Source organism: Rousettus aegyptiacus, unplaced genomic scaffold (genome assembly GCF_014176215.1).
Source record: "Rousettus aegyptiacus isolate mRouAeg1 unplaced genomic scaffold, mRouAeg1.p scaffold_m13_p_2, whole genome shotgun sequence".
In the NCBI taxonomy this organism is placed as follows: domain Eukaryota; kingdom Metazoa; phylum Chordata; class Mammalia; order Chiroptera; family Pteropodidae; genus Rousettus; species Rousettus aegyptiacus.
Genome location: NW_023416295.1, coordinates 171,363,563 through 171,380,346, shown reverse-complemented (window position 1 = coordinate 171,380,346; position 16,784 = coordinate 171,363,563). Strand labels below are relative to the sequence as shown.

The window sequence follows — 16,784 nt, the reverse complement described above, 5'->3', positions numbered from 1 at the left end:
CAATCCTAATTATGCTGTTTGCCAGCTACATAAACAAATGGGGAAAATGCCTATCCTACATGGTTTCTCCCTCAGTCTGCTCTTAAAATACCAAAATCCATAAAACCTTGTTATAATTTGCTAACTCAGATTCAGTTTAAGGTAAAGATATCCTAAAATAAATCATCTCATTTAACTATCTTTACAGTGAAGTCAGTCAATAGTTCAATTTATTCTTTGTAGACAAGGACAAAGTTGAGTCATTACCTTTGATAACAAGAAATTATAGCTAAAATGCTGACTTTGTGATTCAGCAATATTTGTAGTAATTAATGGAGACACGTGAGCACTTAAATCTACAGCTTTAATTCTTAAAATCTAGCGCTTATTTATTTTTATTATAAAATATTTAAATATGCAGAAAAGTACAGAGAATAAAATTACAAGCAACCGATGGCTTGATTTTATAATTTTTACTATACTTACTTAGATTGCACTTAACAAATACACATTCTGAGCCTAATGCTGCAGTATCTACAACTAGTAAGCCAACACCAACTCATTTAGAATATCAACCTAAATTATACTCAAGTGAGAAACAGCTGTGGAGCTGAAATTAAGAATTCCAATCCATCTTCATTAAGAAATATGATGGAAGATTCTATCAATGTTGATTGGAGCCAGTCCGAGGAATGCTGGGTCTTGCCTCCCGATTCATATGTCCATGTGGATCTACTTCCTCATCTATGATCCCTGCCATCCTATTCTAAGAACTCAAGACCCAATGGAAATCAGTCCACAAGCTGGGTTGGCCAATCAGATTCTCTTTATTTAGAGAATTTGACGGTTAAGATACAGATGTTACGATCTATCCTTTACATCAACACCAGTTATCATAAGAAAGCAAATCATGAAGTAAAATGCACATCTCGCCCCCATGCTTTAAAAATCTGCTGCCTATCATAGGCTAACTCCCTAGCCTACGATATAATCTGGTCTACACCACCACCTCCTCTTCAGCCTGGCATCCAATACTAACCACTGTGTGGTGGATTAAAGATGACCATATGTTTTCCGCCAGTCCTCCAACTGAGAGGTAGAATCTGTTTCTCTTCCCTTTGAATTTGGAGTGGCTCTGTGACTTGCTTTTAATTCAACAGAATGTAGAGGAAGTAGAGCTATGTGAATTCTGAGACTGGGCCTTAGACACCTGCAGCTTCTGACTGCTTGGAATGCTTCCGCTTGGATCTCAGTCACCATGCTGTTAGAAATCCAAGCCATGGAGAGAGGTCAGCTGGAGGAGATCCTTGACACTCAGGTCAATGGCCTCGAACTGAGCTCCTAGCTGCCAGCCATGTGAGTGAGCCATTTTGGACATTTCTGGCTGGTTGTACCTCCAAATGACCGCAGCCCTTGCCAATGCCACCACCACCGCTTTGGAGAAGACCTGCCCTATTGAGCCCAGCCAACCACAGGTTTGTGAGAGATAGTAAAAAGTTATGGCAGTGATTTAAAAAATACACACACACACACACACACACACGCGTGCTGTGTGTGTATGTATATATACACACACACATATATACACATACATGTGTATACATATATACATATATATGTATATGTATATGTATACATATATATATGTATACACCTTCATTTTTTAGAACAGGGTTAGATTAACAGAAAATTTATGAATGTCCCATAATCCCTGAACTTAGTTCCCCTCATTAACATCTTACACCTTAGTACATTTGTAACAATTAATGAACCAATAGCGACACATTATTATTAGCTAAAATCCATACTTTTATCTAATATTCTTATTTTATTCCAGAATCCCATCCAGGATATCACATTACATTTTGTCATCATGTATCCTTAGGCTCCTTTTGGCTTTGGCAGTTTCTTAGACATTTCTTGTTTTCCCGGACAGCTTGGAGTACTTGGTCAGGTATTGTATAGGACACCCCTCTGTTGGAACTTATCTGGTGTTTTCGTCATAATTGAAGACAGGCAATGCATTTTGGGGAAGAAGACCACTGAGATAAAATGTCATTTCATCACATCACATAAGGCTACATACGAGAAACATGAATCATCACTGTTGCTGGTGACGGTGATCATCTGGCTGAGACAGTGTTTGTCCGGCTTTTCCACTGTGTGAAGCTACACTTAAAGAGTGGGGAGTTATGCTCTATGTCCTTGAGGGTGGAGTATCTATACATTATTTAAAATTCTTCTGCCCAAGAGATTGTGATAGCGGTTTTAAACCACTAGCTTTTGGTGTGGCTTAACATACAACAAGATCTTCAAAATACACTCACACCTTTTCACTATCTCCTATCACACTTTACCACTTACATATGTTACATGTGGTTCCTTCTGCTTTCAATGCCTTTCCCATCCTCACCGCCCGCCCACCCACCAACCAATAAAAACATACAGAAAATTGTATACTTCCAACAAAACCCAGCTCAATGTTAACCCCTCCACTGCAGGGCTTCCTCCCGGAAAGAATTCACTGCTTTGGCCGAGCTCCCAAGACACAGTTCATAACACTATCATGGCCCTTACGGTACAATTACCTCCCTCAACTAGACTAAAAGTTCCCAACACGCAGAGACCACGCCTTAAGAAGCTTCGGATGCCATACCTAGGATGTAAGCACGTAGTAGGTGCCCCATAAATATCTGTTGAATTAGATAATTAAATAGCTATAAAGGTGTATGATTTATAGACTATCTCAATTATAAAGAATAAAACAGAAGGGACAATGTAAATAAACATCTACAGTCAATAATGGGTCAGTAAATCCACACCAGAACTGAAACTTCCCCAGTAGCATAGAGTTCCACTATTTAATAACTAGACCAGGGACAAAGAAAACAGATCATTGCATTTAATGAGTCAAAGCCACATATGACAGATAAAACAGTATCTGTTTTCAGATCAGTGTGACAACACAAGCACATAAATATTAAATAAATCAGGTCACCTGAGTTTCTAAGTGAATTAGGCCAATGAAGAATATACCTGCAACTCTGGATTTCCTGATACGGCTTCAAAGACTTTTCACAGAACATGATTTTCGTATTTAACCTCTGAAAGTGTGGAACAATAAGAGATTCATGGGTAACTGTGTTAGTTCTATTCAACTTTGTCTCTCACACACACAGCAGGGAAGTTACATAAGCCCTGAAGTGGTCCTTGGTAAAAATATAAGAAATAGTCACCAAAGAATATATTCAGGGGCTTCTGAAAAAGTTTTACATTATAATAACTCCGTCAACTTGTCTTCCTTCAGTATTTGCAATAGAAGCTTTCACTAAAATAGAATTCTCTTTGAGAAAGTGATTAGGTCATACAGAACTGCATTCTAGTGACCATTCAGGGGAGAAAAACTAGTTCTAAACTAATGTGAAACCTAACATTCTTTTCCTTGCTTCCACTTAAAATTCTTGGAACTCTAAGAATCAAAACAAAGAAAATCACAATTCATTGGGGCCACTCTAGCTGTGAGTATCCAACACAGACAGATCCTCACACACAGCGGATGCTCAATAAATATTTGCAGAATTAATGGGAGGAAAGGAAAGAGGGAGGAAGGAAAGGAGGTAAAAAATAAGCAAGGAAAAATGGAAAGAACACTTGTACTTAATTGAAGAATTATCTACAGCTAATTTACCGCAATCTTTTAGAAGCCATTTTCTGTTTTTTATCTTTCTAGCAGAGAAATGGAGTCTTCCTAAACTCAACAGATAGAAGTGTATATTCCCCAACTCTTAAAAAATATATAATCCCTAGTCCAACTCTAAACTTAAACAAACAAATCTCTCTCCCGAAACAAAAGCCATGAATGATGCTGCAGTTTCAGAGAATATTTGTTCAAAATAAACATCAAAATTCACATTTTTCAAGAAGACTTTCTTCACCAATCCTGTCCAACCATAAGCATCCCTGCTTTCTACTTGCACAACACTTATGAGTATTTTAAAAACTGCACTGACCCTTTCATTTATTAACTAAAGCATCTTCTCTACAATTGCAATTCCAAAATAATTTTCCCCTTAATAGAAAATCTAAATTTGTCATTTCAAGTCCTCAATAGTTCAGTCTAAACAATGACTTCCCTTTGAGAGGAGATATGAAAAGCTGAACTCCACATTCTGTCTTTCCTCTTCCATGTATTTCTCCACCACCAGACAGAAGAGTCAGAAGAGCACAATTCAGGGCTGAGCTTAGGGGAACAGCCTCGCTAATCCCCAGGCTCCTTCAAATTCACAAATCTGAATAAATGAATCCTATGCACACGGCCTTCCTCCACTCATCTCTTCCTTCTTTTCTCAAACATTCATGGGTCTCCTCCATTTTAAAAAAATCTTTCACTTGAACTAAAGCCTCCTTTTCACTGTTCTCTCCTCCATTTATTTCCAAATTTTCTAAAATTGGTGGGTAGATGATAGCTGCACCTCTTATTTTTTATCATTTAGTTTCTTTTTAACCCATAAAACTTGGTTTCTGACTCTCTTACGCTGGAAGATCATCAATAAGTTCTTTTTAAAAACTTTCTTATTGAAAATTGTAAGTATATACAAAGTAAATACAAACAAATCCCTATGTACCTGTCACTAAGCTTCGACATTTGTCAATGTGTTGTCATTCTTGTTTTATCTATATTTCCATCCATTTTCCATCCCTATCTGATTATTATTTTACAGCTTTTTTACAGGTAAAAATGTACCTGTAAATTATAGTTTTTATTGTAATTATAAATTATAGCAGTGTAATTTTGACAAATGGATATACCTATATAACCCATACTCCTATCAGACATAGAACACCTCTACCATCCCAGAAAGCTTTCTTATGTTCCTTCTCTTTACCTAGTTTTTTAAAAAATCTAGATGCCTTTTTTCTATTGCCAACTTCCTTGGGTTCTTGGAAGCATCTGAAAGTGCTAACTGTACCTTTTTCTTAAAATTCACCTCTTGGTTTCTGTGATATGAAAATATTCCAATTCATCCTCGAATCAGGTCAGTTTTATCCCCAAATACACCTCACGTCTGTCCTTCCTCCACTTCTAAAGCCACGCCACTGATCTAGGCCACTATCTTGTCTGTCATCTAAATGACTACAACTGACTTCTCACTGGTCTCCCTGCCTCCATGCCTGTCTCTCTCCAGTCTGTTCTCCATACAGCAGCCAGAGTGATCTTTTAAAAACACTAATCATATCATGTTACTCACCAACTTAGCCTTCAATGGCTTCCCAGTGTACAGAGAACAAATCCACATTCCACACCATGACCTCTGAGTCCTTGTAAGGTCTCTGCCTCCCTCTCTAACCCCTTATTACCACTTGGCCACACAAGACTTCTGATAGTTCCTGGAAGAGGCCAAGGGCATTTAAAGCTGTTTCTTCTGAGTAGACACTGTTCTAGCTCTTTACATAGCTGGCTCCCTCATTCTTTGGCTCTCAGGTGAAATGTCACCTTCTCAGAGACCTTCCTTGACTACTCGAAGCTTGTCATTCCAGTCACCCTATATTAGATTATTTTATTTTATTTTCTTCATAGTTTTTACCGTAATCCATAATTATTACCTTTATATTTATTTCTCCCACTAAAATGTAACTGCCTTTGTCAGTAAGAACCATGTCTTTTTGGTACATTGTTGTATCCCCTTATAACATATGTTCAAGAATTATTTATTGGAAAAAAAACAGATTTAGCTCAAGTCGCTATGTTTTGCAGATAATTCCCGACTTTTTCTCAACATTAGCTACCTTTTCTTTTTGGGAACTAACAATCACAAATTATGTTATCATAGTACTATGATGAATTCCAGTATTAACATCCAATCATTCCAAATATAAGGTTTTAAATTTAAAAAAAAAAATAAGAAAACCATAAAAACAAATTAAACTAAGACTGATGAAGCTATAGTTATAATCTAATTTCTGATAACCAAAGCATCTGCTTAATGCAAGTATAAAAAAGAAAGTTCTTTTATTCTTTGGTCTAATTGATTCTAAACTGATAAGCTTTAGTAATTTAAAAATCAAGAACGTTTTTCTCAAAAAGAAGGTGGAAACTGAGTTTGTGGCGTGATAAAATATTCTGTATTGGTCTATCACATGCTGGCCAAGCTTCAGTTACAGTCTTGCTTCCCAGGGAGAGAAGGCAGTAGCTGGAGGATCCAATAGCCCTGTCTCCCTTAACATTACAGCTCGCTGTAAGTTAAAAGCTCAGGATCTTAAGGAAGGGTTTATGTGTACTTCTGAAATCCTAGGGTCTGTGTACCTTGAGTGTCCTGGGTGCATGTGTCTCTCTGAGTGTTGGGGGGGATTCTGTGTGGATCTTAGATTCAGACTAACCATTCTGAGATTCAGGATCTAAGTGAATCTGATGGAAGTCTATAGACTTCTGCTTTGGCTACAGAAAGAACAGATTTGGTGAAATGGGAAAAACAACAAACAACTCATGGACTGTAGAGAGAGGAGATTCACAAAGAAGCTGAAGGAGCTATTTTCACGAGGGACCCTGAGACTAGGGGCACAAGTAGTGCTTCGCTGAAGCCCAGTCTACTGGTGTAACAGAGCAGAGAAGGGGGGTGCCTCTCGAGAACTCAATGGAGCATTCAATGCATGAGGCCAGTCGGCAGCAAGGACTGGGCTAATGGGAACCCTCACTGACATTTTTTTCCTGTCTTAAAAAATATATTAATTTATTGATGTGAAATTCACATAACATAAAATTAATCATTGTAAGCTAAAGACTTCCATGGCATTTGGTATATTTACAATGTTCTGCAACTATCACTTCTATCAACACTCCAACTCCATAAGTAGTTATTCCTCATTTTCTCTTCCTCCCAAACAACCCCTGGCGAATGCCGGGTTGCGTTCTGTCTCTATGGATTTATCTATTCCGCATATTTCATATACACGGAACTGTACAATACATGACCTTTTGTGCCTGGCTTCTTCCACACTGCAAGACTGTTTTGAAGATTCCCAGTAACATTCTGACATCTCTTTATTTTTGCTCGGGTGCAGGAATGAGCCTTCCCACAGAGAACATCAGCAAAAGGCCGCTGAGGAGGGTCCAGGGCCACAGACAATGCTACGGGTGCTGGGAACTGCCCAGGACGTGGTGTGAGATGCCCTCGCAGACCCCAGAAAGGACTAGAGACAATTTTGAAAGGGGAAAGAGAAATGTGAAGGTGATACCGAGGGCCCCATGTGACCAGGCAGAGAAAGAGCCAAGGAGATTCAGGACATGGGGGCAGATACAGAGAGATATAGATAGATACACAGATAACTTTAAATACTGAGTTTGACCATGATAACAATCACTCAAGCATTAGCATGAAAAACCAACCTAATTACCATTTAAAAACAATACAAAAATTATCCAAAAATTGTCTAAAAAAAAATCAGTGATGCCTCTGCAGCAAGAATAAGGAACAGGCTTTTACCTTATTCACTTTTAAACATTAAAACATTAAAAAATAAAGTACTAGTATTCTATAAATGAATCATAAAGTTCTCCATGAATTCAGTAAATTCTGTTTTAAATTTGTCATGTAGCATAACAAATAATGGATACTGAGAAGAAAAAAAATCTTCTCTATCTTAAGTTATGTTCTAACTTAAATCAATCTAATTTCTAAATTTACCTAAAATAAAACACCCACTCCACTCATCCACTGCCCCCGTTGCTTAATTTCTACTCAGACTGCTTGCACCTTTAGAATTCACTGACCTTGGAACTGCTTTCTTCCGATACTTCTCCCTCATTGGTTTGCATGGGAACAGACTCTGTGCAAAACTCTGCAGAAACACACAAATACTGCCTAAAAGAGGTAAGAAGAGAAAAAATACATAAGAAATTCAGTGCAAAAATTTGTTTTTCCAAGGTTAGACTGAAATTCTATTACTGACACCATAGATATTGTGAAGCAATGGCCTTGTGTGTGCGTGTGTGCACGCATGCGCGTGAGTGTGTGTTCATACATACCCGTGCAACTTAGGTAAGAAAGGAAGGAGAGAGTGGGGGAGTTTCCTCGCCTTAGGGGAGGATAGTTAGGAAAGGCTTATGACACTGGAGTATTGAATAGTTCTAGATAACTTTCCTCTTTATTTGACTTTTGGCAGAGGTGATAGTGAAATCTTCAGTCATTCTTATAGTACGGACATGGACCTGTCAAACAGGATGCCTGCCTAAGTCAAGCAGTGGACCACTTGTTATGCTGTAAGTTATGCTAGATATTAGGTTAGGTTCTTGAAATTGGCTGGGTTTCTTAGGTTTATAATTTATGTTTAATATTCATGCTGTTTTATAACTGAAATTATCATACACTCTAATGGTTGATTCCACTTGTTTTATTTTAAGAAAATTTTCTTAATAAACTGTCAGTTAATTATTTTTACATGAGAACAGGCTATTCATAGGATAAGACGATAAAAATAATTTCTCCTCTAAGAATAAAACAAGTCGAGTAAAATTTTATTAAAATTTTCTGAATTAAAATGTACCAAAAGGAAACTACTAAAAGTTTGTGCGACATTCAAATTAGTTCATTAAATATGTAATTATTGAGGAATAATTACTCAAATTGACAAATCTCCATTATAATGTAGGTATGAATATTTTAAAACCTTTCAAATTCTTTAAAGGCTCATAGCTAAAAAATACAAAAGCTAAATGATGCTTGACTGCGTATCCTTTTTGTGTGCGGAGAAATCTCTTTTTGAATACAGCAGCTCAGGGGCCTGGCAATGTAGGCTTCTTAATAACCAGCCACAGGATCCGAGGCCAAGTCGGCACTTCTGGAAATCGGTTTCCTCCTCATTTGGGTGGGAAAGGGGTATCAAAATATCTACTGTGCTCACCTAACGAGGCTTTTTGGGAACCAATGTGTATTTATGTGATGGCAAATGTAAAATTGGTACCGTGAAAGCTCTCTCAATCAACCCCCACTCATTCATTCCAGATGAACCGACATTGCCCACTCCTGCAAAACAAGACTGAGGCTTACAGCAAGTGAAACAGGCTTCCTCTAGTTGGTTTTGCTCCTCACCTGTTTATGACACTTGTGCAAAAACAAAATTTCTCTTTCAATGAAAATTAAATTGGTAGCACTGGGAAAATTCAGTAACATATCCAGAAAGATTTGGTATGCAAATTGCTTCACAAATGTCTACGTTCTCATTCCACTTTACTGAAATAGATGTATTTCATAGATGATGCATCACAGGCATAGCTGACCAAGAAAGACACACCAATTATCTCTGTGTCATTTCCATCTGAATGTGCTGGGAGAGAGGAATGCTTCTTCCCTCTCCTGAGGCTCACTCCTGGCTCTTCTCCACCTCCACACACTCTACCTCAGAGGAGGTACAGGATCTTATCTGAATGGTGAGTTGGAAGGAGAAACAAGATATGTGAGCTCAGCCCCTTCTCGCTCTTCTTTTTGGAAGCCAGCTATCCCCAGGGACCAAGCATTCTCCTCTGCCCCATCCCCATAAATGCAGGCCGCTGACAGTTACCCGTGACTAGGTAAGTCTGCTGCATTTTGAGGTACAGTGTTAAGAAGTTCACTTGCCTGCAGTTCACTAGCCACATTCTCCAATACAGCTTTATTAGTCAGAGAGATGACATTTTGGTTTCCCAAATGCCCTACTCTTTTATCTTATTTCTCAATTAGCATTGAACTCAGCCAAGGGAAAAAGAGTGCTATTTTGAGGGTCTCTCAAACGCCCTGACATCTAGTGCATGAGAGTAGAGTCTTGATAAATAGACATAAAGTAAACTTGGGGGAGCGAAATACATGTGGAATTTCTGAGGCTTCTGTTGGGGCCAGGACTATGGGCCTTGGTCTTTCATGAGGGGACAAAGTGTTTTGATTTTGTAGAGGTTTACTCGGCCATATGAGTTTATAAGGTTGTACACTAGCTTTTAACTATGGAGGCCGAATTAGAAGTTTATAAACCATAGGCCACACTGTATACTGAACTTAGTGGTGACTGTAGTTACAGCAAATTTGTCTTCCGCTAAGTGGCTATTTCTACAGAGACAAGGCTGCATACACCAGGCATGAGCCTCAGCAAAGGCCTCAGCAAAGAAACGAGCCACAGTTGGCCATGTTGGTGGTGCTGAAGGCTCATATGAATGTCAGCTGCGCAAGTAAGTGGCTTCAGCATACACTGGCCACTCTGGCCTAGCAAGCAAATGCCAGCTGTGCTGGCCTCAGCAAAGGGAATAGGGCATTAGCAGGCTTGGGTGGCTTCAAAGTACAGAAGGTTGCTGCCTGCCTGACCTTGAATTATGCAGGCACAGCTTTTCCTAAGCAGGCATGGCTGAGGCAAAGATTAGACTTTAGGAAAAAAGACTCTCTTCATACGGTCTTTTTTAGATATTAGCAAGTAGAACAATTATTTGCTGCATGTAAGTTGCAGGGTAGCTGAATTTCAACCGCACATGCACTACAAAACCAGCAAACTTTTACATTTAAATCGTTTGTGCTAGGCTTACATAGGCAATTCAAAGGGGAAATGGAAATTAAGAGGTTTCTCACTATATTTCAGAGAAGGAAGGAAAGAAGGGAGGCGGGAGGCGGGCAGGGACGGAGGGAACTTATAGAGGAAGGGAAGGAACTTGGTAACTGGGGGTGCCACTACTATAAATCCTTAAATTTTCCAAAAAGGAGGTGATATTTCAAATATTAATCTTTAAAAGAAAAGACAGTGTACATTGGTTGAGTTTTTTTCCAGATATGTTATAGGCACAGTTTCAAATTTCACCTCTTGCTGGCAGATTTTTCAAAATTGGGTGGAAGTATACAAGCCATGAATTCTGGACACTAGAATAGACTAACTGGATATTTTGGTGATGCTGAAACCAAGAAGATCTCACCCGGCCTCCCTCCCTCAGTTACCAATGTGTCTCTGCTACGGTCTTTGGCAAAACTGAATACTGCGTTCTGCAAACAAAATTTTATCAGAAATACTGCTCTTGGGCTGGATGGAGGTAGGCTTACTTTCTGAATTTGATGGCTGTGGGGATAGTGCTGAAATGACTTTGTTTAGTTTTGAAGTTCATATAATTTGTGTTCTGATCCATTTTAGAATCTTCTGGGGACAACATCTATTAATGGTTCCAAGAGAAAACCTGAGGGGGTTTGTCCTCATGAAAGCGGGAAAAGGAATGTCCTCTGCCCTTAGGGGACAGGCACGGCCCAGCAGACCCAGATCTACTGCTTAAGACCAAAGCACTGAGAAACAAAAGCTGGTGAGTATTAGGGAAGGAAACCGTCTTCCCCACTCCTGACGCTTCCCTCCCTGTGGGAGACATCGGTTTGTTTCCTGTTCCTGGCCTCCCTGATTCCTGCTGTCAGGGGTCAAGCAGTCTGATCAGTGAGCCTGGAAGAGGAAACTGGGCTTGCAAAGTCCAGCTCCTTCTCTCCCCTTTCCCTTGAGGGGACCTCCTCCACTCTGCTCTTTCCCACTAGGACGTTGGTCTATCTCAGACTCTGGTGGGAGAGGAAACCTAAGCTCTGGAGTTCAGTATTCAGGAGCCAACTTGCCCTCAGAGATGAGCCAGTTCTCCTATGTCAACTTTATTAGTAATAAAGTGAAATTCTCATCTCCACCTGCCTTACTCCTTCAGCCTCTATTTCCACTGGTTCAGAATTTGAATAGGGAAGAGAATAATATTGGGCCCCCTTCAATTTCAGCTTATATCTGAAATTTCCTCAAAATTAAGTTGTTTTTTACATCAGGCTATTTTCCCGATTATCCCATTACCATAATATTCATTACAAATTTTACTTCGTAAGCTTTTCGGCTCCATTTCTAGTGACTCCCAAGGCATACACTATACTCCATTTCACCGGGCAAGTCTTCTTTCCATTCTCTCCACACAACTGGCTAAGTTCTCCCTATATAGTCCATACTTTATTAAAATCCCTTCCCTTCATCACCAATCCACATCTCTATCCATCTAATATCCAGTCAATTTGTATTTCTAAAACTCTTTCCTGATTAACATAATATAATCTTACTTACTATATGCATATCAATGCCTATTTTTCTATTTGTCTTTTATTTAATTTGCTCTCATTTTTTGTTGTTGTTGTTTTGGAATTAGCCTTAATATTTTTTTGATGTGTTTCCTGAAAAAGCTTTGATGACATCCTTGTTTGAAGGCATGGCTTACAGTTGTGTCTAAGGGTCTAAGTCCGTTTTACTGTCCTTTTGACAAAATGGAGAGAGAATAAAATAGGCAATGCAAAAGTATATGGTTAAGCTAGAGGTTCCACTTGGAAAGTGACATAGGATCCAGTGTATCGGCACTAACAGAGTGATGAAGAAGTCAAGGCAAAGTCCACTTAAGTGAAAATTAACTAGAGGGGTGAACAAGTGGTAAAGCTGTCAAAAATGATGTGACAACATAAGCATCTGATTCTTGCTTCAGCACATCATTTCACCAGAGCTGTCACCAGTTTGCCATACACGGTAAGTGACAGATAGTTCTGACCTGGCACAGTGCTTCAGCACACACAGGACAGAACTCAACACATGTTAATGACCAAATAAATATGAGTAACGTTATACAGCAACTGTACTAGGTCTTCTCTAAAAGCTGGCAAATATGTTAATATTTTCAAAGCCCTCCAGGATTTAGCGCTCACCTGTCTCTCCAGGGACCCTAGGCAGGCCTCTTTGTTCCCTTTGTTCCAGCTACACTGAACAACTTTCAGCTCTGCAAATATGCCAGATTGTTTCAGGTTTCCATGTTTTTGCTCATATTACTCCCTCTGCCTTTCCTTCCTCTGATATCGCCAGGAAACATCCTACTCCTCACTCAAGATTCAGCTTTTAGAAACTATTTCCTGATCCGTCTCTGCGTAGAACGGATGATTCCTCCCTCGGTGTCCCCGGCAGATCTTGTTTGAGTCCTATTATGGGCTCTGTAACACTTTATTGGATGTATTTGTTTGCACAGATGTCTTGCCTGTTAGACTGTCAACCCTTTGATACCAGACATGTCTCAATTTCTGTATTCACGGTTTACTTAAAACTGTATACCTGGTATTTGATAGCTATTTAATACATTTGTATGTAAAAATGACTTAATTATTCAACTAAAGTCCTTTACATTTAAACTGCAGTAGATATCAATTCAATAAAAATTTACATGCCAGAAGGTGCTGGCTAGTATGGTATAGTAGGATGAGCTTTGGCTCTGAAGGAACAAAATCATTACTTTTTGACATTTATTATTTTTGTAATCCTGGGCAAATTACATCACTTTCTAATCTTCATTATTTTCATCCACAAAACTGGTCAGGTGGAGGTGTTGTAAAGATCAAATTAATATATGTATTGCACTGAGTAAAGTGTCCAGGAACAGCCAATGGGCACTAAAAAACACAGTTAATCCCTTTCTAAGAAGTCTCGAAGGGAGACAGAATACAAATAAAGAACTCTAAGGTAAAATAATGAATGCTGTATTACTGTAACCATAACAGGTGCTACTAAAACACAGATGAAGGAGAGTCTGGGAGAAGGCGACAAAAGGAAAGATACAGGAACAAAGGCAAGATAGTTGCATTCTTCTTCCCTCTTCCAAACTCGAAGCAAAGAGAAAAGCATCAACCAAGGCACAAAGCTGAGAGAAAGAACTAAATATCTGGGACATAGAAAATGGTCTGGTAAGGCTGATAGATAGGGCTAAACTAAAAAAGGAGCCAGAAACATTGGCTGGAATTAGGTTTTGAAGGGCTTTGTATGTGGACATCTGCAGCAACTGGGAGCAGTGACAGCCATTTAAGCAAAGCAGTGACGCGAATGAATCCACCATTCGGAAAGCTATCTGTGGCAGCAGTGAGGTCTGCGGAATAGAGCAGGCGCAGAACTAGGGGCAGAGAGGACAGGAACACACTTGCATCGAACTGTGGAATTGCTAAATCCCACTAACAAATTCTAGCTTTACAAAAGAATGAGACACCAAATGTCAGTATCAATCTAAATACAAGTGCTTTTCTACCAAAGTAGAAATGTAAAGGGCTGATGCCCTCTCTGAATGCCCTTCTGTAAGAACTCTGGAAAGGAGCAATAACGTCAAAACATACTCTTGTTCTTTTTAAGATGAAGACTCTCCCATTTCATTGCCAATACTAGGTAGATACAAATTTTAAAAACTTACCTTTGACAGTATCCTGGGGCAACGCACGCCCGAGAAGATGAGTCTAGGCTACATTCAGTGCAAAAACCGAAACCCTGAAAAGAGAAAAATCACGATGAGCCACGCGCTTGCAGCAAGGCGCCGTGGCAAGCATTGGAGCACCAGTTCTGAATTCCGGGCGGCCTAGTACAAACCCAGGCTCCTCCATCTACCAGCTACTGACGCTTTAGCCAGTGCCCTAACCTCGAGCCTCAACATCCTCATTCTACACAGAGCACAGCATGTTCCCAGTAGAGCTCTTTGGAAATTTAAATGAAAAATGCGTAAAACACTTAGTACAGGGGAGGGCACCGACCATATGCTCGATAAATGCAAGTGGTTATTAAGAACGTGAAATTAAATACTTTCTGAAGAAACATTAAAACCTATGCCAAACCTTTATTATTTATTTTACTTTATTGGTTCTACCAGAAAAATACTAAGTTGTCTTTTCAACTTCTCCATCTGACATGAGAATGTATCATAATCACCTGAGATTCAATACGTCCCAAACTGCCTTCTTTGTCCTCACCCAGACCTCATTCTCCCATCTCCACTGTCTCAAAGGTGCCATCCTCCACCTAGTTGCTTATGTCAGATTGATCCTGGATTTCGCACCCTACCCCCATCCCCTTGTAGCCCACCAGCAAGTCCTGTCATTCCTGCCTTCACCATACGTATCTCAGAGCCACCCGTAATTCTTCATTTTCATTGCCATCATCATTTCTCACTTGTGGAGGCCTCTTAGCCAGTATCCCAGAGCCTATTCTTGCTCCTAAGAATTCCCAAAGAATGACTGAAATGGATCATAGCAACCTGCTAATAAATGCAGTGAAAACTGTATTTATTTCATGATGGAACATCTCTCTATATATAGGAATTATGGTCCTATATTATTAGACATTTAGTGATCCCAAGGCAGACCCTTCATTTTACAATGGCAAAAACAAATGTCAGAAAGATATCCTGCTCGAGGTTGGACCTCTCTGTGTTATGTGAAGGTGGGCAAAACTGTGCTGGACAAACCTGGCAGAAACTTATCTGTGCTAAGCATCCACACTGCTGTCAGAAAGCCTGTAACTATTTGGAAATTGGCCCCTAAGTTTCACAATCAACTTAATGTTTCTGTCCAAGAAAGTACAGTCCATCCCCCATGGCTACAGATTGTAAATTATAGCTTTAATCCCATAGTATGTCACAATGTTTGAGGTGGTGCTTTAGTGAATCTTAAAGGCATCTTGCCCTCATATCTGTCATTATCTCTACGTTAGCTTGTATTTAAAGTGTGAATAAATAAGTCTCGGATGGAATTGTGCTGTAATGAGTACTAGTAATATTTTAATTATCGTCTCTATCCCTCTACTATACACACTGTTGTCCCAGCAATATTCTTTTTTAAACAGCAAATCTGACCTCTGAGAATATCACTGCCTAAATTCACTCAAGAGCTTCCCATTACCTTGAGGGTAAAATTCGAGATCTCTCTAGCCCCGTCATCGCTTCACATTCTGTTCACATGAACTGCACATGGTCACCCTGCCCACAGTACATGCGCCCTGTCTCTGAGGGCCCTGTGCCTAAGTCCCTTCCATTCCTCTGTTAAGATGTGTCTCAGGTGTTGTCTTCTGAAAATTTTTGGGACCCCCTTTGGCTGCACTAAGTGTCCCTCCTCTGGGGTACAGCACATAATATTGGTAATACCTGTGGGACAGTTTTCCTCACTCAGCAGGAGCTCCTTGACAGTTACACACCTCCAAACCAGGTATCGGGGTAAGAGTTCAATAAACAGAAGCTGAACCGAATCCTGACGTGATCCCAATAACTCAGTACTTTAGTGTGGATGCTTCCCCATTAAATGTCACTGTGGAAAGTTGAAGAAGCTAACTTCAACTCCCAAGATGGGTCTGGCCCTCGCGGAGGATATGAACTATGTGGCTGTGTGCTAACCTCAGCGCCACAGAGAAAGACTGGATTCTTTAAGTTTTTGTCAACCACAGACTGTCAAGATAACAACGCTGATTAACTTTCAGTTTTCTATTCTGATTAGTTTCTGCACAGGTTAAACATGACTTCTTCTCTACACTTATCAATAGTCTAAACTCTGTACCAATTTCATAAAGTAGCTCATTATTACATTATCTTCTTAACAGACACGCTTAGGACACAGCGGCCAGCTCAGTCCCTTGCCTGCTTGGCAGTTGGCCCCAGACGCTTGCTGGCGTTCAGTGAAGGAAAGGGAGTTAAAGCAGAGGGGAGGCCGGCGAGGGAAACGGGGCAGTGTTCCAAGAGCTCTGGAAACCAGCTTCATTATTCCCTCTGTAGGGCTGGGAACCTCTGTATCATGTGTTCTCGGAACTCAAGACAAACATAAAATTTAATTCTAAAGTCAACATTTGAAACTATCTAGTTGAAGTTATCTACAGCACTATTCTCCTTCTGAGGTATGGCAAATTCCTTCAAAACACCATCTGAAAAGTTCATAACTGCACTGTAACCCTACCGTCTGATCACAGGCAGCTGCAGCATCTGAACCACTCCAGTTTCCTCTCTTCCCCTGCACGGTAACCAGCCT

At 39.8% G+C, this 16,784-nt stretch overlaps 1 protein-coding gene across 3 annotated transcripts in view; it reads right to left on the bottom strand.

The window, feature by feature from the left end:
- The window catches only part of TNRC6B (trinucleotide repeat containing adaptor 6B), a 216,532-nt gene that overhangs the window by 151,774 nt on the left and 47,974 nt on the right, over positions 1-16,784 (bottom strand). For all 3 annotated transcript variants that reach the window (XM_036237544.1, XM_036237545.1, XM_036237547.1), the window contains exons 2-3: positions 14,195-14,268; positions 7,748-7,838 (exon numbers count right to left, since the gene is read on the bottom strand). In XM_036237544.1, the coding sequence (XP_036093437.1) occupies positions 7,748-7,792 (45 nt within the window). In that variant the 5' untranslated portion in view covers positions 7,793-7,838; positions 14,195-14,268. The remainder of the gene's footprint in view (positions 1-7,747; positions 7,839-14,194; positions 14,269-16,784) is intronic.